The sequence below is a fragment of the Engraulis encrasicolus genome, chromosome 1, assembly GCF_034702125.1.
Source record: "Engraulis encrasicolus isolate BLACKSEA-1 chromosome 1, IST_EnEncr_1.0, whole genome shotgun sequence".
NCBI lineage: Eukaryota > Metazoa > Chordata > Actinopteri > Clupeiformes > Engraulidae > Engraulis > Engraulis encrasicolus.
In genome coordinates this window covers 58,747,171-58,775,036 of record NC_085857.1, presented here as the reverse complement: position 1 = coordinate 58,775,036, position 27,866 = coordinate 58,747,171, and the positions used below count along the sequence as shown (strand labels likewise).

The window sequence follows — 27,866 nt, the reverse complement described above, 5'->3', positions numbered from 1 at the left end:
AACAGGCAAGTCCAGCTACATCAACTCCATCGACAGCATCTTCCAGGGGTGTATCACAAGTCCAGCTATCGCAGCTACTGCCAGTGACTGCAGCTTCACCAAGATAGTAAGAAGAAACACACACACACACACGCACTCACGTACGTACACAGGTGTTAGTTGCACATAACTTTGAACTCTGTCACTGGAAAAGTTCATCTGTCTCTATGTGAACTGAAACTCTGTGTGTGTGTGTGTGTGTGTGTGTGTGTGTGTGTGTGTGTGTGTGTGTGTGTGTGTGTGTGTGTGTGTGTGTGTGTGTGTGTGTGTGTGTGTGTAATCAAATATCTGAAACAAAATATAGCTGCAAGCAGCAATGCGGGGCCAAGCAGTAAACTTGCCAAAGTCGCCACGGCAACAGAAGGAACTGCAGCGCCCCCTTTGGTCCAAATCCCGCCAATGTTGGTGTGCATCAATTTGAGGGGAGTGTGATCACGTAAAACAAGTTTAGTTTGAATCCGTTGAAGAGCTGCCGAGATATGAGCTCACTTCCTGTTACCTGTTGGTGGCGCTAGAGAGTTTGAGCTTGGGGTCAGGATTTTTTTTGGGAGGTCATGGGATGGACTAGAATGTGTGCAAAAAATCCTAACAGAAATTGACCAACGGTTGCTGAGATATGACCTCACTTCCTGTTTTGCCACCTTTATGACAATTTTGATTGCTTGTCACCAGCAAACGATAAGAGGTGTCAAAAATTCCTTGAATAACCTAAAGCAAATCAGTCCCAAGATTATGTGTACCCTTTTGCAAGGCATTCTGACCAAAATTGTGGGAAAAGTAGCATCTTTATTGAATTTCACAAAATTCAAAATGGCGGATTTTTTTCTTCCGGTTGACATGAAGTCATATAGTGCGTTGGATTCGGTTTGGCCCAAGGATTCTAGTTATAGTATTATTTTTAAAATTAGGCATATAGCTTGAAAGCTACAGGCAAAAATGTAGCTAAAATGTTGACCTGTTGGTGGCGCTACAGAGTTTGAGTTGGGGATCTGAATTTTTTGTGGTAGGTCATGGAATAGACTACTATGTGTGTGCAAAATCCCAGCCTAATTCGACAAACGGTTGCTGAGATATGACCTCACTTCCTGTTTTGCCACTTTTACGACAATTTTGATTGGCTGTCACGGCTAAACGATAAAATATATCCAATATTCCTTGAGATTACCCCATGTGTAGCTCAGTCCAGAGATACTATATACCAAGTTTCGGGTGAATTGGTCAAAAATTGCGGAAAAAATAGCATTTTTTATAGAATTTTACAAAATTCAAAATGGCGGGAAAACTATCTTGGCGGAAAATGACGTCATATAATGCGTTGGATTCGTCTTGGCCCAAGGATTCCAGGGATACCAAGTTTATGAAAATTGGCCCAGCGGTTCAAAAGTTAAAAGTAGAAATGTACCTGCAACTTTGACCTGCTGGTGGCGCTAGAGCGTTGTGACTGGGGACCTATAAATTGCTGTGGGTAATGCTGAGACTGGCCCAAATGTGTGTGCCGATTTACAGCATTTTCCTACCTACGGTTCTATGGGCTGCCATAGACTTGCTAAGGAGAGGAAAGATGTCTACGTAATAATAATAAGAATACCAGTTAACACTATAGGGGCCTTCGCCAGCTTCGCTGCTTGGCCCCTAAAAAGGTCAACAAGATTCACATTTAACACAATACACAGACTTTCAATACAATTGTGTGTGTGTGTGTGTGCGCTTGTGTGCGTGCGTTTTCCAGTTGAGGACTCACAGGATCAGGTCTGGTCCGCATGGAGCCGTCTTGCCATTTGTAATGTGTGACATGATGGGACTTGAGAGAGGGGAGAAGCAGGGGGTGCATACTGATGACATCATCAAAGTGCTACATGGAAACCTCAAAGACGGGTACCAGGTATGGGATTGCAATGTTTGTTCATATATTTACTTTTTTGTTTGTGGCCAAAGTAAAAGTTGAAGTAAAAAAAAACCCTGCCATACTGAGTAAAGCCGGGCATACACTGTGCGATATTTTCACTCGTGGGTATTAAGCTCCTGCTCACACTGCACGATGGAATTTCACTATTTAAAAGTTCACATCTCACGACTCATGTCCTCACACTATACGAGCCGACAGTCGGATGCGAGCCAAATGCTTCCACTGTGCGACGCGACAGGGTTGTTTCCCCGGTCTGCAGAGGAGGGAACATGCGCATCTGAGGTGGAGATGAGGTCGCGCTCAACAGAGAATCGCACGACCCTATTCATTTGTGCATGTGAAGGGTCAAATCGGGTCGTAGCACTGCTTTAACTGTGCGATTTACGCACGAGCCACGACCAGGATTTCAAACCGTTTTGATTTTCTTGCGACCCTGCGATTGCACGATCGTGAGGCGAAATCGCTTGTCGTTACCCCATGTACACTGCACGATGCGAGACTCACGATTGACCTGCGATTGAGCAAGAAATCGGCCCGACTCCCAAGGGGTCGTGCGAGTGCCAAATCGGGGCAAAATCGGGGGGGAAGTCGCACAGTGTAAGCCCAGTGGTCTACAGTTATTGCAGAGTGATGTACCTGTGTCAGAACAGAGAAGACAACTCCAGAGCGTAAGTTCTAGTTCAGAGCTTTTGTTAATTTATTGGTTCATGGGGGGGAGGAAGGGAGTGAAGAAGAGGCTTTTGGAGGGTCCGTGTCCCAGGGATTCTAGTCCAAAGTACTGTGTGTGTGTGTGTGTGTGTGTGTGTGTCCCAGAGATCGAACGACATCTCAGGTAGATGGTGGCGAAGTGTCGGGGCTCGCACGTCTGGTGGTCGAAGTGCTGGGGGAACACACACACAATAGCAAGATGAACCAAGACAGCAGTACAGACAAGGGCTTGGCAATAAACGTGATGAGGGACAGAAGGCTGATCCGAGTTAGCGGGGACTGCAGAACCAGGTCACAGGCAGGAGTCAGAGAGTAGGTAGACAGGCAGGTTACTGGTGCAGGTTTACAGACAATCTGACAAAGCTTGGCTGAAAAAATAGGGCTTTATATACTGGAAGAGGTTCGTGCAATGCAGCACAACTGACAGAGCTATCAGAGCAGAGTGGGGCAAGGAGAGGACGGTGAGTGGAAAATGTAGCGCAGCTTGCCAGGTGATTAGAGCAGAGCAGGGCAGAGACAGGTGGAGCTAGTTAGTGTGGCAGGCAGATAATGGAAAGCAATTAAGGTGGAAAACCGGTGGAGTCAGAGGGCTCATGACAAACTGATATAATGTGCAAGTGTACTTACACCATGAATTTACTTTTACTTTTACTGTGACCACTTCTAGAGAGACAGGGAGAGAGAGGGGGGAGGGAGACGGTTAAACGGGCATTCCACCGGTGGAGACATGAATATTGTATTGAAAGTGGGTAATATATATAATAGAATAGTAGCATACATTTCTAATTTGGTGCCTTCTTGGCCGAGAAAATTCAGAAAATGACTTTTTAGTGCTTGTGGATTTGTGACAACAATCCCCATAATGCACTGCAATGCTCAAGTTCCACAGGCCACACCCAGTTATTTGGGTGTCCATAGGTGCGATCAGAGCCATCTAATATCAGAGTTACGCCACTCCCATAGACCTCTATGGACCAATCTTTCCACAGCAATGGCGGCTCTCATGGAGCCTCACGGAGCGTTAACATGGAAATCCCCATTGACTTTAGTTCCATTAGAAGTTACTTAGTTCCAGGAGGTGGCCGTAGAACACAGAAAATGTGGTAAAGGTAATGTAATTTGTTTATAGGCTTAATCTTTGTTTGGTATGTGATGGTTCTGTGTTAGTTTCCAACGAACAGAAGTTTACTGGTAAGAAACATTTTAATCTACGCGAATCACATCACCAACCGACTTCCTGGTCCCCGGTTTGCGCAACTCTGTCATTAGATGGCTCTGGGTGCGATCGACATGTGTCAACGCATGCATGCGCATTTAGACAGCAATGCACCCTGGATGGAAAATGCTGCATGACGGTTAGATTTCCTGTCAAACTTCGAAATTTCGTCGATGTTGCGTTGACGAGGTGACATGTCACATGGTGTCAAACTATCGCGGGATGCATGCGGCTGCAGTCAGATCTTGCAACCTCTGCAGTTGCTTATCCCCTTCAACGCTCGTCGGCGGACTGCCTCCGAGGTCACGCGCCCATGAACTGGTTGGTCAACAACTCACTCACGTGTGTATATGGGTCTTGTCTCACCCCCTCCACAAGTTTGCGCAGGTCCCCACTTCAGCTCCTCCTCACTGCCTGTCCCCCCACTCCTCACACGTGGTGTGTTAGTAGAGCAAACTGGTGCGAGCTCATCGTCTCGTTCATATTTGTGGCCGACTTTAAATGTGCTGTATTTAATAACACCCACATCGTGACAACAAGTTCTCGCTCACGTGCTTCCGTCAACGTTGGTCGACAGCAACAAAGTCGTATGAGCTTAATGCATCATCCCTCACTCAGCTTGCAGGCAGGGTTGCCAGATTGGGCTGTTTACCGCCCAATTGGACTGCTTATGATGGCTTGGTGCAGGTAAAAATGGCATTTAGCAGAAAAACCTGCCCAATTTTAGCCATAGAAATCAGCAGAATTTGGCGGGATTTTGAGCTTCTTGGCGGGTATTGAGCATTTTTTGGGCTGGAAGACATCAGCCTCACCTGGCAACCCTGCTTGCAGATGCATCACAGTGGGACAGACATCTCTGCAAAGGAGAAGCTGGAGCACACTGCAGCTTAGTTTTCAAGACTTTATTTTGTGCACACACTCGACCAACGTTTCGGTGTTGCTACACCTTCTTCAGAGTCAAATGATAGCAAGAGAGAGACACATTTCAAGACTTGACATTCACAGGTGATCCCACTTGGTTTGGCTAAATTGGTCTCATCTCATTGCAGGTAATTGACCCCGCCCCCCAACACCAGGACAATATTGTAGACAATAAGCCCATACGACTTTGTTGCTGTTGACCAACGTTGACGGAAGCACGTGAGCGAGAACTTGTTGTCACGATGTGGGTGTTATTAAATACAGCGCATTTAAAGTCGGCCACAAATATGAACGAGACGATGAGCTCGCACTGGTTTGCTCTACTAACACACCACGTGTGAGGAGTGGGGGGACAGGCAGTGAGGAGGAGCTGAAGTGGGGACCTGCGCAAACTTGTGTAGAGGTGTGAGACAAGACCCATATACACACGTGAGTGAGTTGTTAAGCCTGTCACGATATACGATAAGTCAATAAATCGGACGATAAGTTTTTACAAGAACGATCACTTTTCTGGCCCCGATAAGTAACGATAAGTTATTTGCGTGATGTTTTGTTCTCTCTCCCTTTCTCTACCGTAGCCATAAGACTACTGATGGCGCGTTATAGGCCAACGCAGCGCAATGGCGCTTAAATGTTGGTGTAATTTTAAGTTTCAGTGCAGTTCTGGTTGGGAAAAAGTGCATTGATCTGGCTACTTGCGTCTTTGAAATAGAACGCTGGTGTTCCCGCGCGTCGCTTATACGCCTCGACAAAGAATCAGCGCTAGAGACTAGGAGCGCAATATTCTTCCAGTCTCGGTCAGCGCATCTGCAACGTTCCTCAGAGAGGGGAATGAACAGCTCCAACACGGAGGCAAATGTTCATTTTGAAACATGCGCAGGAACCCAATATCCACTACGAAGACGTGTTTGTGCAAACATGAAATAGTGGTGCCGTCGAGACAAACTTGCTCTGAGGCTGTTATTATAAACCTCGCCGAGTTTCCACTTATTTCAATGCGCCTCCTACCCCGACGTTCGTTGTCTGTTCTTTTTGTGATTTTCGCTATATTTCTTGTTTATTTAGACCTAACAATATGAGTAGGCAGTCCGCAAGCAAATCATGAAGATAAGATTTGTGGATTTAAATCTGTCAGGAGAATGTGAACGGTTGAGCGCGCTACAGGGGAAACAGAGGCGTGGCGACAAATAACTCATAAGAATCAATGTATGGGCGTTCATAAAGGATTTTAAAGTGCGCAGAATTGCAACTTCTTCCAGTCGAGGGTATCGGGGAGAGAGAGAGAGAGAGAGAGAGAGAGAGAGAGAGAGAGAGAGAGAGAGAGAGAGAGAGAGAGAGAGAGAGAGAGAGAGAGAGAGCTGGAACTTGTGCATCTGTTCATGCTCTTTTGCTTTTTGCTGATGTTGAAATGCCTTCAACAGGGCTGATTTGGGTTTTGACTGACAATTAGCTATAACAACGTGCATTTGTTTGAAATAAGCTGTCTAAGTAATAGCCTAATTTGTGAATTAACAATACCCCACCAGTAGGTTATTTTACATCACACCATGGATAGGCCTATAAGCCATTCAGTGTGCTTGAGAAAGATAAATAACAGAAAATGTTAAAGAAAGACTATATAACTTACCTTAATAATACATAGGCTACAAAAAAGCCTATTTAGAGTCTATTATGCTCCATGAGGATGTATTTAAAACATATATATATCCCCCGCCGTGATGCTTTAAAAATGTGAAGGGGTGTAGTCACATTTTTATTGCATTTTTACGTCATTATATTGTTTGACACATTTCTTCTTGGAGCAGGCGTCAATCTTAATTATTTAAACCTCTGAGTCTGCTGGCCCAAATGTTACATTCAATGTTTCAAGAAGGAGGCCGCACCTTGCATAGCAGTGTTTTTTATTGCACATTATATTGTTTGAAAATGGCGAGAGAGACAATATTATCGATTATCGCAATAATTTCTTGTTATCGTTATCGTCTGGCAAAAATTGTTATCGTGACAGGCCTATGAGTTGTTGACCAACCAGGGGACCATTCCATCAACGGCGGTAACCCCAAATCCGAGCTCAAGTCGGTAAACTAAGCTATTTTTAGACAGAGATCCGTTCCATCAGCCTTGCTAACCTGAAACTCAGCTGAGTTGCCACGGTAATTTATGCTCCAACGTTAACCTGGTAGCTCCCAGGTTTAACACCAGGCTAAATTAATCAGTGTTGCACAAAACATGAACCTGTAGGAAACAGCTGTCACAACGGGCACGTTCCGCTTGATTCCCGCCATCATTTTACGAGATCAAAGCGAACCAGTCACTCTATTTTAATAGTCTATGATGTGATAATGCCAGTAAAAACTACAATAGTTACCATTGTCTTTCATTTCGCGGGTTTTATGATAATCTGCACATTTTTAAAAACATTTATAGTGTTGATTTACTAAGACAATATCGGACAATTCCTTCCATGAGACTGAAGACGTGAATGGCACAGTGGGTAGGTGCGCTGCGTAATAAGTGGTCGACCCGGGTTCAAGTCTTGCATGGCGACAGGTTAGAAATGAAAACTTTATAACATACGTTTGCCTATTCTCTCCTTTGATGTCGCTTTGTGGCTGGCTTCATTTGCTGTCAAGCAATAGGTCTACCAATAGGCCTACCTTAAATGTAGACCTTTAGGCTATTTTCAGCATAGGCAATAAAAAAACGTCTTCACAACCACCGTGCAGATGCCTACGCTTGGAGTTTGCATTGCAATGATTCAATTATCTCTGCCTAACGTTTTACCTAGTCTTGCCTGTTATCATAAAATAAATTCTTCAACAACTTAGATGATGCAAGCATTTTATTTTTGCGCATTGAAATGATGGCAGTCGAGGTTAGGACGAGACTCTCGCTTCGATAACTGAGTTATGATCTGTCATTACGCATAGTGGGGATTGAACGTTGGTCTCTCAATCAAAGTGCGGTTGCGTTACCGCTCGCCTACAGGTAGGCGCCTGACATCTCTGATAAAGACTTGATTTGACAAGCCATGCCCGAGTCTACAACATGATCGTATTTTCGACAATCGTCGATATGGACTTCCCATGTACAACGTGCACGAGCGCAACGCCAGCTTTGATGAGCGCGGCTGAAGTGAAACTAGCCAAGACGCAGCTGATCCTCAGTGGTGGAACGGCGTCTGCCTCAAGTTTAAGCTGCTGTTAGTTGAAACTCTGCTTTTGCGCGTAAGCGCCGCTGAATTCAGCGCCAATGATGGAATGGTCCCCAGTTCATGGGCGCGTGACCTCGGAGGCAGTCCGCCGACGAGCGTTGAAGGGGATAAGCAACTGCAGAGGTTGCAAGATCTGACTGCAGCCGCATTCATCCCGCGATAGTTTTACACCATGTGACATGTCACCTCGTCAACGCAACGTCGACGAAGTTTGACAGGAAATCTAACCGTCATGCAGCATTTTCCATCCAGGGTGCATTGCTGTCTAAATGCGCATGTATGCGTTGACACATGTCGAATGCACCTATTACTACTGGCTTGGGCTATCCAAAGGAACTAAAAAAGAGGAGGACTCTGATGAAGACGCATGTCGAAACGTTAGTCTCACTGCACTAAAAAATAAATTACAGAAAATAGACATCCGTGTGGCACCAGATTTCTTTCCCTTTTTGCCTATGTTTTGGTCCTGCTCTGGTTGCACCGGATTGTTAATTTAGAAGCGCGGAGTGCGTATCTCCTTTGTTTTATAGGAACTAAAAAAATGTCACACCAAAACAAAAAGTAATACATAAACAAATAATAATAATAATTATAATAAAATGGACCAAAAAAAACAAAAGTGACAATCATGCCATTTGCATTTCAGCCTAAAGGCTATTCCCAGGACAATAAAACAGAAAAAAAAATATTAGGCCTATGCTACTGAACAACATATAAGGCCTATGTAAACTTCATTTGCTCATCCATGCTCATCCTTCGTTCTGGTGATTTCTGGACTGCGATTTCACCTAGGGGAAAACCCACATAATTTCAATACATTTACAATAGTATTGTAAAGGCTGATGCCCCAAACGTGCCTTGTTTGTCAGGAACTTGTCAAACATAGCTGTGCACTCCTCTGTAAGGTTGATGCAGACCTGGAGCTCTGCCTTCACAGTGTCCACCTCAAGACAATTTCTTTCATTGCGCCATGCTGTGGTCATGATGGAAAAGACCCATTCTGTGTGTGCATTGCTGCAGGGAATGGACAACAGACAGGCACTGATGGTCTTCAATCTGTGCAGGGGTGCGTATGTCTGGGAGAAGAGTTTTACATATCTCTGCTCTGTGCTCCAGGTCTCCACCTCTGGAGTGCTGCTGTGAAAGCTTTCCACAAAGGCATACTCTTCATGCAGGCCATTTTCTACCTCCAAACCGCATGCCTTCACCGCTTCACAGAACTGATTGAAGGGGACTGAATGCTTCAAACCTAGCATGCTGGCCTAGAGTAGAGTAGAGTTAAGTGATTTTATTAATTCAGAGGGAAATGAAGCTTACATAAATGTTACACAAATACAGAGCATGTACAGAAGACTTTGCAGTAAACATCACAAACTTGAGTAGGCTACAGCAATCAGCCTTGATGCATCAGTTCACATTCTCTCTCTCTCTCTCTCTCTCTCTCTCTCTCTCTCTCTCTCTCTCTCTCTCTCTCTCTCTCTCTCTCTCTCACACTCACACACACACACAGGGTGGAATCCTGGTAGGTAGGGTAGTACCTACCTACAATAAGAACCTGGCTGTCATACTGTATCTCTCTTGGAGATGTTTCAGCACCCTTTCATACAACACCAGGTTGACAGTTTTTTGTCATCATCGGAGAATACGTCTCCAACAAGTATGATGTGCCTTTTGGAGTTGCTCAGGGTAGTTGCTTGGGCCCTTTCCTCTTCTCTCTCTATATGTTGCCCCTGGGCTCCATCATCAGAGAGCACAATGTTGATTTTCATAGCTATGCCGATGACACTCAACTATATATCTCTGTCGAGCCTAGCCAAACCACTGCCATTCATGCCTTGACTAAATGCATGTCTGCCATTACAGATTGGATGAACAGTAACTTCCTAAAATTAAATGAAGATAAAACTGAAGTGTTGCTCATTGGGCCTAAGAAAAAACGTGCAAAACTCCACTCAAGCCTAGGTGACCTAAGCATACACATTAAAGATAAGGTTACTAGCCTAGGTGTGGTCATAGACTCGGATTTGTGCTTTGAGCCTCACATCAACAAGATAACAAAATCTGCTTTTTTCCATCTTAGAAATGTCAACAAAGTGCGCGGCTTGGCCCCCCGACAAGACGCTGAGAAACTTATTCATGCCTTTGTCAACAGTAGGATAGACTACTGCAATGCTCTTTTCTCCGGTCTCCCAAAAAAATTAATTGACAAATTGCAACTCATTCAAAATTCTGCGGCAAGAATCCTAACAAGAACCAGAATGAGAGAGCACATCTCTCCTGTCTTGGCAGACCTGCACTGGTTACCTGTCTCATACAGAATCGACTTTAAGATTCTGCTCACAGTATTTAAAGCATTAAATGGACTTGCCCCTAGCTATATCTCAGACATGCTCTCTTTTTATGCCCCTGCTCGAGCTCTCAGGTCCACTGATGCCAAGCTGCAAAGGACCCCCACCCCCCCGCAGAAGAAGATCGGCGACGCCGCGTTTGCCTGCTATGCGCCCAAGAGATGGAACGCCCTCCCCATCGAGATCCGATCAGCCACCTCCGTCGACTCCTTTAAGAAGCAGCTGAAGACCCACCTCTTCATCCTTGCCAACTCCTAGCTGCCAAGGCGTCATAGTGTCCCAGCCGCCGCAGCGCCCTTACTACTCGCAATCCAGCCCTGGCAGGGGGCTCCCCTAGGTGGCCGCTGGTCTCTGCCTGAGGTTTCTTCCTGACTACAGGGGGTCTTTTTTCTCAGACCTCACTGAGCTTTTTTTTCCCCCTCACAAACTATGAATCAAGCGAAAGGGAGTTTTTCCTCACCCCTGATGCCACCAGGGGCCGCACCTGAGCGCCCAATCCCTGTGTGACTATCTATGACTTATGATAGGCCCAGCCACTATGGACCTTACACATCTAAGAATCCTGGTCCTAACCTACGTTGACCTTATGACTCTACATTCTCTGTCTATCTCTTCTTCCTCTGCCTTCCTGCTTTTTCTGCCTCTCCTCTATACCTCTCCTTTTAAATCTATCTCTAACAATGTTTTTCCCATTTGTTAAGCACTTTGAGTTACATGCCTTGTATGACACAGTGCTATACAAATACAATTATTATTATTATTATTAGTCGTCCTTTCATCTTTTCTTCACGTTTGGAGTGAGCTCTTTCAGGTTGTTGTTAACTGCAAATCCAAAGTGGCTTTCCTGATGTCTCTGCTCCAGCTGTTTTTGTAAATTGCTCATGAGGTGGTACACAGACGTGATGCAAAAGAACTTGCCTTCAAGAGCCCGAATGCATTCACTGAAGAGCACCAATGCATGGCTGATGAATAAGAAATAAAGCTCATGCAGTGACTGCTCCACACTGTTGTGTTTCCCATAGTTCACGCTGGCATTATCCGCGGTGTAAGCCGACACCTTTTGGAGATCTAAACCAGCGGACTCCAGCTTGCTTATCAACTGTGTCGTTATAGCAGCAGATGTTTCGTCGCTGTCGCTGTAGAAGTCCAACAGAACGTGCTGAACTCCTCGTTCGTAGTTGAAATAGCGTAGCACAATGGGAAAGCACTTGATTGCGCCCTTGTTAAAGGCATCCGACACCAGAGAGAAATGCAGGCCGTTTTTGATTATATACTCCAAGTGAGTGCGTGTGGAGTATGGGGCCAACACATTGGAGCATAGCGCTTGCGTTTTGATTCTGCCCAATGCCAAGCCACTGCCGAATCACTGAATACATGCCTGTCCGTTTTTGATGAACAGTCCAAATTTCTGTTGGAGTGGTGGTGCTTGATGGCGTGATACAATTTGGTAAGCTCAGCAGCAGCGGTTTTGTCATCAGTTGGTGGTTCAAAATGTGGACGATGACTGTCCAGCACTGTTGGCATTTTCTCTGTGGCGGGCTGTGTTGGCGTGTCTGTCTATTGCACCTTTTCCATGTCTTCCGTCTTTTATATCAATGCGGCATAGCTTGCAGTACACAAAATGCTCTGCCTTTTCGCTTTGGCCGACAAAGCGATGCTTTAAGCACCAAGCGTTGTTGAATGATGTTTTCCGTTCCGGCATTTCTAAGAGTTTTTTTTTTTTATCAAAGAGAAGCGTGCAACATACAGACAAACAAACAAACCAGGGCTTTCAGTAGGCCTATTCTTTTGCAATGCGCGCACAGCACAGGGGAACTTAAATCAGTCAATGGCGTGTGCGCTTTTAGGAGTGACAGCAAATTCCACACAATCAGAGGCCACAGAGGCTGCATCAGTGTGCGCACTTAGGAGTGACAGCAAATTCCAGAAAATCAGAGTCCGCAGAGGCTCCATCAGCTGTGTGCGCATCGCGTATCCAAGAAATACATGTAGGATTGTTTATCTGTGATCTTAAAGGGCAATTCCGGACAGTTTGGATTCTTATCCCATCTTGGGTGGACCCAGGGAAAAGGATGAAAGGGGAAACCACGAGAAATGTTCATGCGTGCTGCGCAAAGTTGTTCAATTGCGCTCTTTTCGGTTAAACCCTGGCCCGTTGGGCAGGTATTTGACCTGTTTTAAAGCTCCTAGCGTGCATTACAACCCTTTTGAACGCTTTGGCGGTGGTGTGTGGGTCCATACAAATCGATCTAGTGGTTCACAGTAGCACAGATACGATACAACAGGAGTTTTCAAAAGTGGCGCACCTACCTCTTTCAGCTTCCGCCTTCCAACTACGTCCGCAAAATGGTTCGCCAAAGTGATACTTCATAGTAATCCATTTTACTTTTTTCCACCAAAGACGAGCCACAAGAAACATATTCATACGTTTCCATGTCCTGTGTTGTTATTGTCTCGCAGATTCAGTTCTCTGTCACTGAACGTAGTTTAGTGATGTCACGGTGTCACATGACTCCTGGAAGGAACGCACATTCGCTCATCCAGTTATTATACAGAAGCGAGCGAGAGAGGCGCTGTCGTAATATACTGTTTGATATTTTGAGATGGATCCTTCGTTGGGGTCTGGTGGTTCAATTGAATCGAACCAGAATATTTGTTACAGATAAAGAATTATTGCCACATGTCGCATATCACAGATTACAGTTTCGGGGGCGGGCTCATATATTGCTTTGGGAGGGGTCCAGTTTCGGGGTTGGCTAAAGGTGTCGAGATGGGTCAGAGAGCGCCGAGTGTTTCACCCAGACAGAGAGGTTTCCCCACATGCTGTACCAGGATGTCTTGGAATCCTTCTTTTATGTACCAAGAATAATAATAATAAAAAAAAACATCCTAGACCAGGTGGCCCTAATGGTCAACTGTCTAATGAGTGAGTATAGTATTTTCTATTTATATTGCAATTATTTATTTCATCACCAAGGACTGCTATATATTCTAATCGGTATATTATTGTGATATGTGACATGTGGCAATAATTCTTTATCAGTAACAAATATTCTGGTCCGAAAAAGATAACCATGGAACAATTGAACAACTTCGCGCAGCACGCATGAAAATTTCTCGCGGTTTCCCCTTTCATCCTTTTCCCTGGGTCCACCCAAGATGGGATATGAATCCAAACTGGCCGGAATTGCCCTTTAACAGAATAGAGAGTGTTAATAAAAATGTGTGTGGATTTCTGACAACTGATGCAACGGACGTAAATGACACAATTGCTATGTGTTAATTTGTGAAATGCGTACGGCCGTAAATGACACAAATTACATGCAGATTCTCCTGAAATTATAGGCTGCAGCAATACATTCTGCTATGCAAAGTCGGGAGTGAAATGGCAGCCGCAGATCTCGGACACACTGTTGTGTCTGTTCAGATCAGTTAGATCTGCGTTCGATTGTTAATGTCTTTAAGCGCACTCTATTGCGCAACTGTTAATGTCTAGTCAGTTGAGATGTTTCTGATAAAGTGATGATGCGTGCATAATCCGGCGTCCGTGTATATTTTTGACATTTTGGCGACGAGAATGTCAGACTTTTCTCTCCCACCTCCACCCTCGGTCCTTGCTCTTCCCGGTGCGATACCGTAGAATTGATGGCATCAGTCTTTCGAAACTTACATTGAGGCGGCTGGACTAGCGGAGTTAAGTGCAGCCAGGAAAGCAGCATTGCTAAAACACTGTTTAGGGGTGGAGGGACAAAGGGTGCTAGCCACCTTAAGCACTGATACCGTCACTGATTATGATGCTACAGTAAAACTTTGCCGCGCCCCAGAGTGCCCTACTGAGAAGATTTATTTTTAGACAGCGACGACAGCTCCCAGGCGAGTCTGTGCACCAATACGTCTCCAACCTGAGAGGCTTGGCTAGCCACTGCATATTCGGCACGTTGTCTGAGGAGATGATACGTTACCAGTTGATCGAACACACAACAAATCCCAAAATTAAAGAAACACTGTTGCTTGAATCAGACAACTTGAACCTGCAAGGCAGTCAGCATTGCCTTTCAAATCGAAAGTGCAGCTGAATGTGCAGCTAAATTAACACAGGCAAAGTCCACACTGAGCAATGCAGTAGACATCAGCACACAAACCACTGCCCCAGCAGCAGCAGCCACCTAGCGAGGTTGAGGACGCATTAGACCCTGAGCCAGGCCCAGATTTGTACAATATGTCACAAGGCAACAAAGACCCCGACAAAGACAGTCATGCGGTAACTGTGGATCCAACACAACATACCACCAGAACACGGAATTGCCCGGCCCTTGACCAAACGTGCCGCAACTGTGGAAAGAAATATCACTTTGCTAAAGTGTGCAGGACAGTTCCCTCCAGACCAGATAACGCTACCCCCCGAGGCTCTTCCACTATAATCCATCATGTGGCTTCAGGCCCAATGCAATTCAAGTCCTGCACAGTCAAAGTGGGTGACATGTGTGTTCCCCTACTTTTGGACACAGGTGCAAGTGTGTCCTTTGCTGAATGCCGCCACTTACCATAAGTTCTTCAGTTTGGTCCCCCTCTGCACACCCACTGCTCGCCTTCGTGGATATGGTGACTCAAAAAAATGATCTGCTGGGCTCCATTACAGTGACTGTCAGTTATGGCACCAGGGTCTTGCCCGCTTTTGTGTTCAAATTTGATGGGACTTAATCTCTTCACAGCATTAGGATTCTCCCTCATCGACACGGGAGGTTCAGCCATCATGACGGTGACTGCAGGGCCACATCTGAAGTGGCCTTCTCTGTTTGAGGGGCTGGGCTGCCTCTCTGCATTCACCCATCGGCCGCTCATCGACCCCACAGTGCCCCCAGTGATCCAGCCAATGCGTCGTATCCCGTTGGCCCTACGTGATGAAGTGACTACTGAGCTGCAGCGCCTGCTGGATGCTGTCGTTATCGAGCCCGTGGATGCCTTGCCATGGGTGTCAAATCTGGTCATAGTGAGGAAGAAATCAGGGGCCTTACGCGTCTGTGTCGACTTGCAAGCAGTCAACAAAGCAGTCATACCAGACAAATACCCATTACCCACATCAGAGGAGCTCACAACACAATTCCACGCCTCCACAGTCTTCTCTAAGCTTGACCTGAAAGAGAGCTACCTCCAGGTACCCCTACACTTGGAGAGTAGAAACCTGACAGCTTTTGTCACACACAGAGGGGTGTTCCGATACACTAGAATGCCCTTCGGCCTCTGCTCCGCCCCTTCATGCTTCCAAAAGGTCATGACCTCAGTGCTGGCTGGCATTCCAGGGGTAGTTACTTACCTGGATGACTTGGTGGTTCATGGCGCAACGACGGAGATCCATGACAGTCGCCTCCATAGCGTGTTCAAAGCCCTGGCCAAGCATAACCTCACCCTCAATGCCAACAAATGTATATTTGCTGCACCTTGCATTGAATATGTGGGCTACAGATTGTCTGCAGAGGGCATCTCTCCCCTTGAGTCTAATGTTGAGGCTATCCTCTCTGTCCCTGAGCCGACCTCACCTTCCCAGCTAGCCTCATTCCTGGGGATGACGGGGTACTACATGAAGTTTCTGCCCCAATATTCAGCCACAACAGCGCCGCTACGTCAACTACTACGGAAAAACGAACCATGGGTCTGGTCATCAGAGTGTGCCAAGGCAGTACAAGCCCTTAAAACCCAGCTTACATCACCCCCTGTGCTCGCACACTTTGACACATCCAGCCGCACCCTGGTCACCTGTGACGCGTCAGCCATGGCCATAGGGGCTGTTTTATCACAGGTGCAGAATGGCATGGAGAGGCCAGTTGCATTTGCCTCCCGGGCCCTCACCCAAACCGAGCAACGTTACTCAGTCGGGGAGAGGGAGGCCCTTGCTTGCATGTGGGCATGTGAGAGATGGCACCTTTACCTATACGGTCGGAAATTCACACTGAGAACGGATCACCAAGCTTTGACAACCCTACTGGGTTCCACAGGCACCGGCCACAAGCCCCTGAGACTGCACCGCTGGTTCGATCGTCTCCGTCAGTACAATTATACCCTGCAGTTTACACCAGGCCGTGAAAACGTTGTGGCAGACCTTCTCTCTCGTTCTCGTCCTGCCCCCGCCCAGACCCCAGGCCCTGCCATCAATCACATTGAAACCGAGCTTTGCCACATGCTTAACTCCCCACTTGAGGCCACCATCACACCACAGGAGCTGAAAACTGCTTCAGAGCAAGATCCAGTCATCTCTCAGCTCTGCACCTACATACGACAAGGATGGCCAAGGGACGTTCCAGAGCAACTGTCAGCCTTTGCCCGTTTCAAGAACGAACTTTCTTGTTGGAATGACTCCTGTGTGGCACGCGGCCTCTGCGCTGTAATTCCAGCGACCCTCCAAGCACGTGTGCTGGCCATGGCACACGAAGGCCATCTGGGAATGGTGAAGCTGAAACAGAGGTGCCGTGATCGGGTGTGGTGGCCTGGCATTAACGACGAAATTGAGGCCTTGGTCAAAGACTGCCAACCATGCCTTGTGAGTGGCAAAAACCGGTCGCCAACCACCTCCACCATTGTAGAGTAGAGTAGTAGAGTAGAGTAACTTTATTGATCCCCAGGGGGAAATTCAGGTATCCAGTAGCTTACATAAATACACAAATACACAAAAGCCCACATGGACATTTCAAGACAAAAAAAATGAAAATAAAATAAAAACAACCTGTGGCCTGGCCTTCTCAGCCATGGGAACATCTACAATTGGATATATGTGGCGAGATCCATAGTGCCCCTCACCATCAGCGCTTTTTGATCGTGGCCTATGATTTACACTCTAAGTGGCCGGAGCTGACCACTACCGGGTCAGTCACCTCCCAGGTTGTTGTGGATTTCCTGGATTCTCTCTTCTCGCGCTGGGGCCTGCCACAGACCATAACCACAGACAATGGCCCCCAATTTGTGTCCACAGAGTTCACATCATACCTGGTGAATAGGGGGATCCGCCATGTTCGCACAGCTCTGTACCACCCCCAGGCAAACGGTGGCGTAGAGCGCTTTCATCAATCCTTGAAGAATGGCATCAGAGCGCACTGTGCCCAGGGTTGCTCATTCAAACAAGCCATACGTCTGACCCTGCTACACTACCGTGCCACCCATCACGTAACTACGGGTGTCTCCCCGGCCTCTCTCATGCTGGGTAGGGAGATGAACTTACCGCTCGACAGGATCCGTCCCACCTCTGCCCAGACCACACCCACATCAGTGGCGGCCTCGGTCTCACGCCGCCAGAACCGGATGAAGCAGTGGTATGACAGGAAAAAGAGAGTCAAGTTGCCAGATATCAGGGCTGCTGACTGGGTACGGGCTCGGCGGCCGCACAGAGGGAACAAAATGGCATCCTTTTGGTCAACTCCGCAGCAGGTGGTCCGCCGCACGGGCCCAGCCACGTACCTCCTGGAGGATGGCACCCGCTGGCATGCCAGCTGCCTTAGGAAAGTGCCTGGACCTGCCACACCAGCACAACAGAGTGCCACACCAGCACAACAGAGTAGGGCTATGTCACCTGTGAGAGCTGTTTATGGAGACACTTCCCCACCATCACACCCACTGACACAGCCTAGAGGCACTCATACGCCACCACACCTACCGCCAGCACTGTCTCCAGCACGGCCACTATCTCCTGTGCGTCTACCACAACTGGGCCCGCCTTCACCACAGGTGGCCCTGCCATCACCTGGGGGTTCACCACGACCAGTACGCGCCAGGGCACGGCCTGATTATTTGAAGGACTTTGTGTCTACCTTTCATGTTTGAGGTCACCCCCCAGAGAGGGGGAAATGTTGTGTCTGTTCAGAGCGGTTAGATCTGCGTTCGATTGTTAATGTCTTTGAGCGCACTCTATTGCGCAACTGTTAATGTCTAGTCAGTTGAGATGTTTCTGATAAAGTGATGATGCGTGCATAATCCGGTGTCCGTGTATATTTTTGATATACAACACACGCGTGACTGATTGCCAGTCTAGTTTCATCTACGTCTGTGGTCAATGACGCGTTGATCGCATATCGAGGCCACAAGCACAAGGCGAGTATGGAAGGCAAGACAAAGAGAGGGACACACGGACGTCGTAAACAGGTCGTAAAAAGGGACCGATGGCCACCCTAAAAGCTACTGCGAAATGGTACTGCACGATGCTACTACACAATGGTACTACAAGATGCTACAGCACAATGCTACTGCACAACAATACTGCACACTGCACAATGCTGCACAATGCTACTGCACAATGCTGCACAATGCTACTACACAATGGTGCACAATGCACAATGGTACTGCATGATGGTGCAATGGCACACTCTCCCACATCGCACCCTGTTTCTCCTTCTCTCTTCTCCTTTTCTCTCTCTCTCTCTCTCTCTCTCTCTCTCTCTCTCTCTCTCTCTCTCTCTCTCTCTCTCTCTCTTCCATTTCTCTTCTCTGGTATTCTTGGTTATGTACATTTGCTGTGTTTTTTTAATGTTGCAACAGCAGTCTCTGAAGTCTCACTGTCTGTAGCTCGTGGAGCCCCCCTGGCGGAGCCGTGTGGAATTACACAGAGGTATGGCAAGAGCCAGGCTAAATGACTGCAGAGAAAATGTGCTACATGTACAGTATATACGGTACTATATTATTTGCTTTGTTTCCTTTTCGGTAGTTCTCTGCGTCCCCAGTGTATGAAGATGAACCTGACTACTACAATGAGAGCCCTACTCTTGATGACAGGGTCCACTGCCTGGTGTCGGTGGTGTCTGCAAACACAGTGACACTCTTGGATGACTCCGTTGTACACAAGATCAAAACAATCAGGCTAAAGGCCAGCAATCTGGGTAGGACACAAAAATACACATGCACACACACACACACACACTCGCACACAGATGCATGCATTGGCCACTGGCAGAACTTAACACTCTTAAGAGAAATCTCCACTCTCCACTCTTAGAGGAATTTGACTATCCATTGTGTAATTATGGTTTGGCCACGTTCCCCTGATACACAGAAGTCACTGAGCCAAACTGACACCCGTCGTTAGCCGTTGCATTCATAGCGTCACATTTGGAAAGGTTTGGTTCCCACCCCATAATGCACTGTTATTTTAATGGGTTGACTACAGCACTGAGCTGTGTTTTTAATTCACTGTTCACAACCAAACTTCGGTGCAATTGATTACCACGACCTGGCCAGCAACAACACTACATTTTTATTCAACATGATCTCCAAAAATTCTGTGCTCCTGGACATGGATGTTAAGGACACAAAATCCGTGTCCAGGAGCACGGATTTTGCCAAAATTCCGTGCTCCTGGACACAGAATTGTTTTCCGTGCTCCTGGACACGGAATTGTTTGAAGTGCTTTCTATAGGCTATTTCCACAGTCCTGTGTTTTCTCAGGATTTTTCTAATTTCAAATATTTTGTCTAAAAAAAAAACATTTCTTACTGACAGGTTAGGGTTTGGGATTGTTTTGGTCTGGGCACAGCTAGTTTTCTTTCATTCATTATATGAGTTTGATAGCCTAGCAACAAATTGGAAAAGGTATTTCTCTAAAATATGTCTTTAATGACAGTTTAAGGTTAGGGAATGTTTTGGTCAGGGCACAACTTAAATTGCTATAGCATTATTTTGTTTAGGATTAGCATTTGGTATGTATTTTCTAATGATAGAGTTAACACAGTGCTGTGGTAATAGCCTATAGAAAGCACTTCCGTGTGCCCATCACGGAAAACAATTCCGTGTCCAGGAGCACGGAATTTTGGCAAAATCCATGCTCCTGGACACGGATTTCGTGTCCTTAACATCCGTGTCCAGGAGCACGGATTTTTTGGAGATCAGGCTGTTTTATTCTATGGGTTAGTTAAATTTACTCAGCATTGTGAAGATATTAAGAGCTGTAGAGTTGAAATTACACTGGCCACCTGTAGAATGTTACACTGTCTTTTGATTCCACAATCAGAGTAATTTGACTATCCATAGCATAGGCTTGCACAGATAAGGACGAGATGGTGCTAAAGCACCTGCTCCTTTGCCCTACTGGACAAAATTGTGCCCTTTTTGAAAGTTATTTTTGTGTCACAATGCACTGCTGTCCATGTTGGCATGATCCTCTACAAATGCTTGATGAACAATATCATGTGACAGTACAATATATAAACTCTATAGCCTAGTATGGCAGCTGAAAGTGGCACTTGCCTCTTGAGCACCCTGCCACCAAAATGTCTGTGCACGCCACTGCTCCAGAATTGTAAATACTGAAGTCTACTCTGATATACTGACACTCCATAACTTATTTAACTGTGTGCAGGAATTATTCACATTTTTTTTTTGTTTTTTTTTTTTTTTTACCTTTATTTTACCAGGGAAATAAAATCACATTGAGAATAAAATTCTCTTTTACAAGTGAGCCCTGGCCAAGGCGGCAGCACACATAAAAGTTACATTTACAGACAGGACACAGACAAAACAGAACAAATCAGTATGGATAAAGAGATAAAATTACACAATAAAAACCATAAAATGATAAACATAAAACAACATTAGAAGGAGATTAAAATATTAAAAGCAAGTGCAGACAGATTTAAAAGTGTCATTAAGACTCAGCTACAGACATAAAAACAGCAAGCTTAAGATATTTCTGCAGTTCATTCCAGTGAGTTGGGGCACAATGAATAAAAGCAGTTTTACCGAATTCAGTTTTTATCATGGGGACATTTAAAACAATGTAGCTACTTGAGCGTAGATTGTATCCTTGACTGCTAAAAGATAAAAGGCTCTGTATATACAAGGGGAGCTGGCCAACTAAGGCCTTGTATACGAATAAAAGCCAATGTTTATGACGTCTAAAATCTAGTGATGGCCAGCCGACTAGGTCATACAACACACAATGGTGCGTAGAATGCTTTCTTCTAGTGATGAATCTTAAAGCAGAGTGATAAGTAGAGTCAAGTGATTGTAAAAGTGCCTTGGTGGTATTTCTATAAAAAATGTCCCCATAATCTAAAACAGGTAAAAATGTAGCTTCTACCAACTTCCTTCTTGCAGATTGTGAGAAACAAGCACTGTTTCTGTAATAAAACCCCAACTTTAATTTTAACTTTGACACCAATTGCTTAACATGAAGCTTAAAAGACAAGTCCTCCTCTAACACAAAACCTAAGTACTTATAAGAGGAAACCAACTCGATGGGGCTGCCCTGCAAGGTGAGAAGAGGTGGAATAGGGATATTCCTTCGGCTCCTTGCAAAGATCATATATTTGGTTTTCTTGTCATTTAAAACTAATTTTAAAGATAAAAGGCTGCGCTGGACTCTTTCAAATGCTTCTTGCAATTTTGAGATGCAGCTTTCCATGGAAGGTGCAGAACAATATATTATAGTATCATCTGCATATAGGTGAATATCTGCATCTGATAAGTTGTCACCAAGATTATTAATATATATTGTAAATAGCAGAGGGCCCAAAATGGACCCCTGCGGCACTCCAGTATCAATATTTAACTTGTCAGAAAGGGAGCCTTTGATTTGCACACTCTGGGTCCTCCCATTTAAATAGTTAGAGACCCAACCTACTGTAGAATCAGAAAGGCCAATACTGCGCAGACGTGATAAAAGAATGCAATGATTGACAGTGTCAAAGGCTTTAGTTAAATCAATAAACACTGCAGCACAAGATTTTCCACTATCTAAGGCATAGGTAACATCATTTAAAACTTTCATAGTAGCAGTGGCTGTACTATGGTTCTTTCTAAAACCAGACTGAAACTTTGAAAGAATACACTTCCTAGCCAGATAATCCTTTAGTTGCTCACTGAGTATAGTTTCAAGAACTTTGGCAATTATTGACAGCTTAGATATTGGTCTATAATTATCCAAGATGGTTGGATCACCACCTTTAAGTAGGGGAACAACTAAGGCAGATTTCCAGACATCTGGAACAATATTCTGATCAAGGGATAAATTAAAAATATAAGACAGAGGTCCAGCAATAATCTCAGCTGCTAACTTTAAAAAATACGGCTCAATTTCATCAGGCCCTGCAGACTTCTTGGAATCTATATTTTTTAGGGCCTTTAAGACCTCGTTTCGTGTAATGGCAGAAAAGCTAAATGTTGGGCCATTTCTTCTCAGGGGAGGAGACGTATTTGTTACGTCACTCCCAATGGATTCATTAAAAATTGATCCTGATGAAACAAAATGCTTATTAAAGCTATTCGAAATATCAAGCATATTTGTGATACGCTGATCATTCAATACAATGTGATCAGTGAAATCATTACAAGAGGTTAATGGAGAAAGCGACTTTATGGTTTTCCAAAATTTGATAGGATTGTTTATATTTTGTGAAGTTTCATTTAAGTAATATTCTGATTTTGTTTTACGTATCAGTGCCGTGCATTTATTTCTTAAGACTCTAAAAGCTAACCAATCTGTTTCAGAGTCCGATTTTCTGGCCGTGGCCCAAGCTAAGTTTCTTGCATGAATAAGTTCAGATAGGTCATTTGAAAACCAGGGGTTATCACGCCCTTTTACTCTAAACCTCTTAATAGGGGCATGCCTATTCACAATTGTCATAAATAAGCTGTGGAAATACTGCCATGCAGTGGTCACATCAGGTATTAACATCAACCTGTCCCAGTCAACTGAGAACACGTCATGCAAAAAGCCTTGGATATCAAAATGTTTAAAAATTCTCTTTGAGATAATTCGAGGTTTTGCTTTAGGAATTTTGCAATTTCTTACAGCAGCTATTGCGCAATGATCACTAATGTCATCTGGGAACACCCCTGCATATGTATATTTATGGGGTTTATTTGTGAGTATTATATCTAGTAAAGTGGACTTACTTAATTTCTTATGGTTAACCCGTGTAGGCGAATCAATCAGTTGAGTAAGGTTCACAGAGTCACAGAAAGATTTGAACTGATCTGAGCTTGGCGACATCCAATCCAATTATCCATGGATAATAAATCCGTTAAGGCACCAGTCAACGAGGCTAGAGCACCACCGACAGCCGCGGGTGGTCTATAGCAGCCGACCAGACATAAGTGACAGTTTTTTCCAAATTCCAGGTCAATAGCCAGGAGTTCAAACTGCTTGGGGATAGAAACAGATTTAAGAACAGATGCATGCAAGCTTGATTTAACATACACTGCAACCCCGCCCCCTTTACTTTTACGATCCGTTCGAAATAAATTGTACCCCTCCAAGGCAATGTCACGATTTGATATGGATTTTTTTAGCCACGTTTCAGAGATGACTAAAAGTTTAAAGTTGTCTTCATTCTCCACTCAGATTAATTTGACTCTCTCTTATTTGTATGAGTTTAATGTGAAACTGACACTGCCTGTGCAGGAATCCCTCCAGTGGGGGTTTACGTGTGTGTGTGTGTGTGTGTGTGTGTTTTTTCATAAATTGTGTGTCAGAGGTTTGCAAATAGCTGGACTAAATAAGAAGACAGCAAAACAGATAGCCAAGTATTGTTCAGTATCTGCAGTTATAGGCAGTCTGCATATTTGGAGAAGGAGATGCCACTTGTACCCCTGAATAGGCTTCAGACCAGTAAAACTGTTTTGCATTTATGTAGAAGGCACATTATTGCTACTTTAATATTATTTGGGGCTCTGTATTGTTTCTCAATAATTATTGGTCCTCCTAAATAAAATAATCAAACTCTGTGTGTGTGTGTATGTAGGAATTCCTCAGGTGGTGGTGTTAACCCATGTGGATCAGGCCTGTCCCCACGTCATCGACAAACTGGAGAATGTTTACAGGAGCAGGAAGATTAAAGAAAAGGTGGGAACACACAAGCACACAAGAAAGCATTCACACGCACACGCACACGCACACGCACACACACACAAAGAAATTGTGCGTTGTCATTTTTTTATTGTCTTCAAAATTCAGCCGGTGTGTGTGTGCATGTGTGTGTTTGTGTGTGTGTGTGTGTGTGTGTGTGTGTGTGTGTGCGCGCGCGTGTGTGCGTGCATGTTATCAGATGGAGGTGTGTAGTAATCGTCTGGGTGTTCCTATGACCTGCATCTTCCCCGTCAAGAACTACCATGAAGAGGTTGAGCTGGAAGGTATTTTCATCAAACACACATACAGTACACATACACACGCACACGCACACACATACAGAGTTGTCCGTGTCATTAATTTCATCTAAGTGTAACGGATGCCAACTAGTGTGTGTGTGTGTGTGTGTGTGTGTGTGTGCCAGCCAGTGTACCGTAGGTTCCAGTTTATTTTTAGAATATACTATATGCGGACTGTTCACAAATGTTTTATTATAACTTGGAAATGTACTCTGCGTTGTTACACAGGGGGCCCAGATTAAATTCTTGCCCGGGGTCATTTCCAAACCTTGCCCATCTCTCTCTCCCATCTCTCTCTCCCACTCACTCATAAAGACCCTACAAAACTTTCAAAAAGAGAAATGTACACATTTCATACGTGAATAGGTGGACTTTCCCCATGCAAGTCCACCATTTTGAATTACCAGCCATATGGCTGCTAGCCTGGGAACTCTCATACTGCCTTTAGTTCTACACAATCGTTTCGATTGGTGGTAACCAGGCAATATGGCTGCAAACTGTGTACTTTTTTTGGCCCAGTAAATATTAGTTCATTACTTACTGTGTCTTTAAAGGGATGGTTGACACCTTGCTGCTGCACAGCTTCAAGCAGATCGTAACCCTCGGCAACAACTACATATCCACCCTAACAGGTATGGTCTTGTGACTGTGAGTGAGACAGTTGTCTAGGGTGTATGTTAATGTTTTTGATGAGAGTGCAAGGGTTTTGTCTTTTGTATTTATAGTGTGTGTGTTTATGGGTATTTTCTTGTGTATACCTGTAAGGCCCTTGCTATGCTTGTTGTAGGATACGTGTGTGCCGGCACGATTCGTGCATGAGCACGTTAACTTGCATAGTTTAAATCAATTTTACGTGTGTTAGATACTGCAGCCAAACATGTGCGATATCTTCAAAATCGTTGGGGCCGATTGTAAGAAAGACTGCACAGTTGCATGCAAGTGCTTCTGGAGAAATTCGAGAACATTCGATTTGCGATCATACTTTCCCAGCGAGGCAAGATATGAAAGTGGCAAGATAAACACTATTTGAGGCACTCCTTATCAAAGTTAAAAAGCCTTTATTGAACACTGGCTACATGCCTACGCGTTTCGACCCATTGTCTTCATCAGGGCATGCCAAACCATTGCAGGTGAAAGGTATATCAGGTAAGGAGGTAGAGCTAGGTCACATGACACAGGAAACCCGCCCCACCAAAACCACACAAGGTAAATACAAACACCCATTTATCAAAGTGTCTCCCCAAACCAAAACAAATAACAATTAAAAACAGTCTTTTTCTTTTACTCAATCCACCATTTTTACATCCCACAGTCAAATTCTTAAGTTCATTCAAAGTAAAAAAAAAGACATTTACAAAAATGGAGAAAAGTCCACATCCTCATTGAGGCCCGGAAATGTTGTGGCATTCAATTTAGCAATCCACCAAGTTTCCCTTTGGAGAAGCCGTTTTAATCTGTCCCCACCCCTTATGTTTTTATTTACGACCTCTATTGCCATTATTTTCACTGAGTTCAGATCCCTATGGCCAGCTTCTCTGAAATGAATAGTCATGGGCTAGTTGGGATTTTGAGTTCTTATGGCGTACTTATGCTCTGCCAGTCTGTCAGGATGCCTGAGTTTTGTGCGCCTTGAAAGTGGCCTTTGGATGTGTTAGACTGTGGTTCTTAACCTGGGGTGCGGGCACCCCCTGGGGGTGCGCCAGAGATTTCAGGGGGTGCGCGGAATGTTGTTTGTGTTGAGGTTGTGACCAAAATTCTGCTTGGAAACATTATAATTAGGCCAAACCTAAACCAAATTGAGACATGTTTTGGTCCCCATTTAAAGTCATTAAGGTTTTCATTAATATCTCAGGCAAAAATCATTGTAATATATCACTAAAATCCTTTTTTAGTGCTTGTACACGTTATATGTGTTGGGTTGGGGGTGCACGGCTAGTCTTGTGAACAGGTAAGGGGGTGCGCTGAGAGAAAAAGGTTAAGAACCATGGTGTTAGAGGGGCCAGTCTAACCCAAAAGGGTATTGTCTCTCATGTGTGTATTAATGCTGTGTGAGCTTCTCCTGTGTTAATGTTGTGTATTACCATGTGAGGCTATTTTCACGTTTTATTGTTTATGCTTGAAAGTGTGTGAGGGTATTTTCACATGTTGTGTTTGACAGATATCAAGATGGAAAATGACTACAAGGGCACCGGAGAGAGGTAAGTGAGAATGGTGTGTGTGTGTGTGTGTGTGTGTGTGTGTGGGGTCAGTTGTCCCGGGCCCAGGGAGAAAGGGCGGCCCACATTTGTGTCCTCCTTAAATTACTGTATATGCATTAGGTAGGGGGGCCCTTTTTTTGTCCCGGGCCTGTCAGTGGCCCTGTGTGTGTGTGTGTGTGTGTGTGTGTGTGTGTGTGTGTGTGTGTGTGTGTGTGTGTGTGTGTGTGTGTGTGTGTGTGTGTGTGTGTGTGTGTGTGTGTGTGTGTGTGTGTGTGTGTGTGTGTGTGTGTTTGTGTGTGTGTGTGTGTGTGTGTGTGTGTGTGTGTGCATGTGCATGGGTGCCGCGAGAGGGGGAAAGGTGTTACAGATTCTAAGGGCCCAACAGCATTGTCAGGGCCCCTAGAAGGATGCTGATAACATAATTTGTCATTTTGTGTGTGTGTGTGTGAGAGAGAGAGAGAGAGAGAGAGAGAGAGAGAGAGAGAGAGAGAGAGAGAGAGAGAGAGAGAGAGTCTGACAGTGAGTAGTGGACATCTTTCATGTATTACCTGCAGCCAGTTAGCTTGGTTTTACAAGACCACAATAATTACTTCGTAATTTATTTCGGTCTGGATCCTCAATGCCCTGGAGCACTTGGGTGGGAGGAATGAGCTCAGCTCTGGTTTGAAACAAGCTCTGACCAATTACTGACAGCTGTTGGTTCATGATGCATGTTATTATGCTCACAAGTTAATTCGCTCATTGGCTGGTAACAACGGTTGTCTGGTGGTCGACTGAAAACCCTCCCGAGAGAAGCATAATCAGACCATTCAGGAATTACGAAGTAATTCAAAATGAATGGTCTGGTCTGTCAGGCTAGCAGCCAATAGGATGCCTGCATGTTTCTAATAAAACGTTCCATCTAACTCTGCTCTCTGCTCCCTCTGTGAAGGGGGGCAAACCCTCTTACGCACCTTCCATCAGACTTAAACTATGGAGATGGGGGCTCAGAATCATCACTGGGTGATTCTTAGAATCACTGTTATCATCAAATACTTTTCTTAGTAAGACTCTATTGTACTGTACATGTTCATGAAAGACCAGGCCAGGAACGACTGGAGCACTCAAATACGTGACTGACGTTTCAATGCAGTGTGTCAAACATGACTATTAAACATGATTTATAACCTGGCTATAATTATGTCCTCATTTGTAA

The 27,866-nt window shown here is 45.0% G+C and overlaps 1 protein-coding gene across 1 annotated transcript; it reads left to right on the top strand.

Moving 5' to 3' along the window:
- The first annotated feature begins 11 nt into the window (after nt 1–11).
- LOC134458751 (interferon-induced protein 44-like) lies at nt 12–26,675 on the top strand. Its single transcript, XM_063211160.1, has 7 exons — nt 12–106; nt 1,769–1,921; nt 19,039–19,210; nt 24,071–24,171; nt 24,374–24,458; nt 25,028–25,105; nt 26,632–26,675. Exons 2-7 carry the CDS (start codon nt 1,823–1,825, stop codon nt 26,673–26,675), a joined length of 579 nt encoding a protein of 192 aa, XP_063067230.1. The 5' UTR covers nt 12–106; nt 1,769–1,822.
- Nucleotides 26,676–27,866: the final 1,191 nt, after the last annotated feature.

Coding starts and splice junctions, on each gene's coding strand:
- LOC134458751 (XM_063211160.1), top strand. CDS start 1,823: ATGTGTGACATGATGGGACTTGAGAGAGGGGAGAAGCAGGGGGTGCAT. Junction 19,211..24,070: donor GCTAAAGGCCAGCAATCTGG/GTAGGACACAAA, acceptor GTGTGTATGTAG/GAATTCCTCAGGTGGTGGTG. Junction 24,172..24,373: donor GCAGGAAGATTAAAGAAAAG/GTGGGAACACAC, acceptor GCATGTTATCAG/ATGGAGGTGTGTAGTAATCG.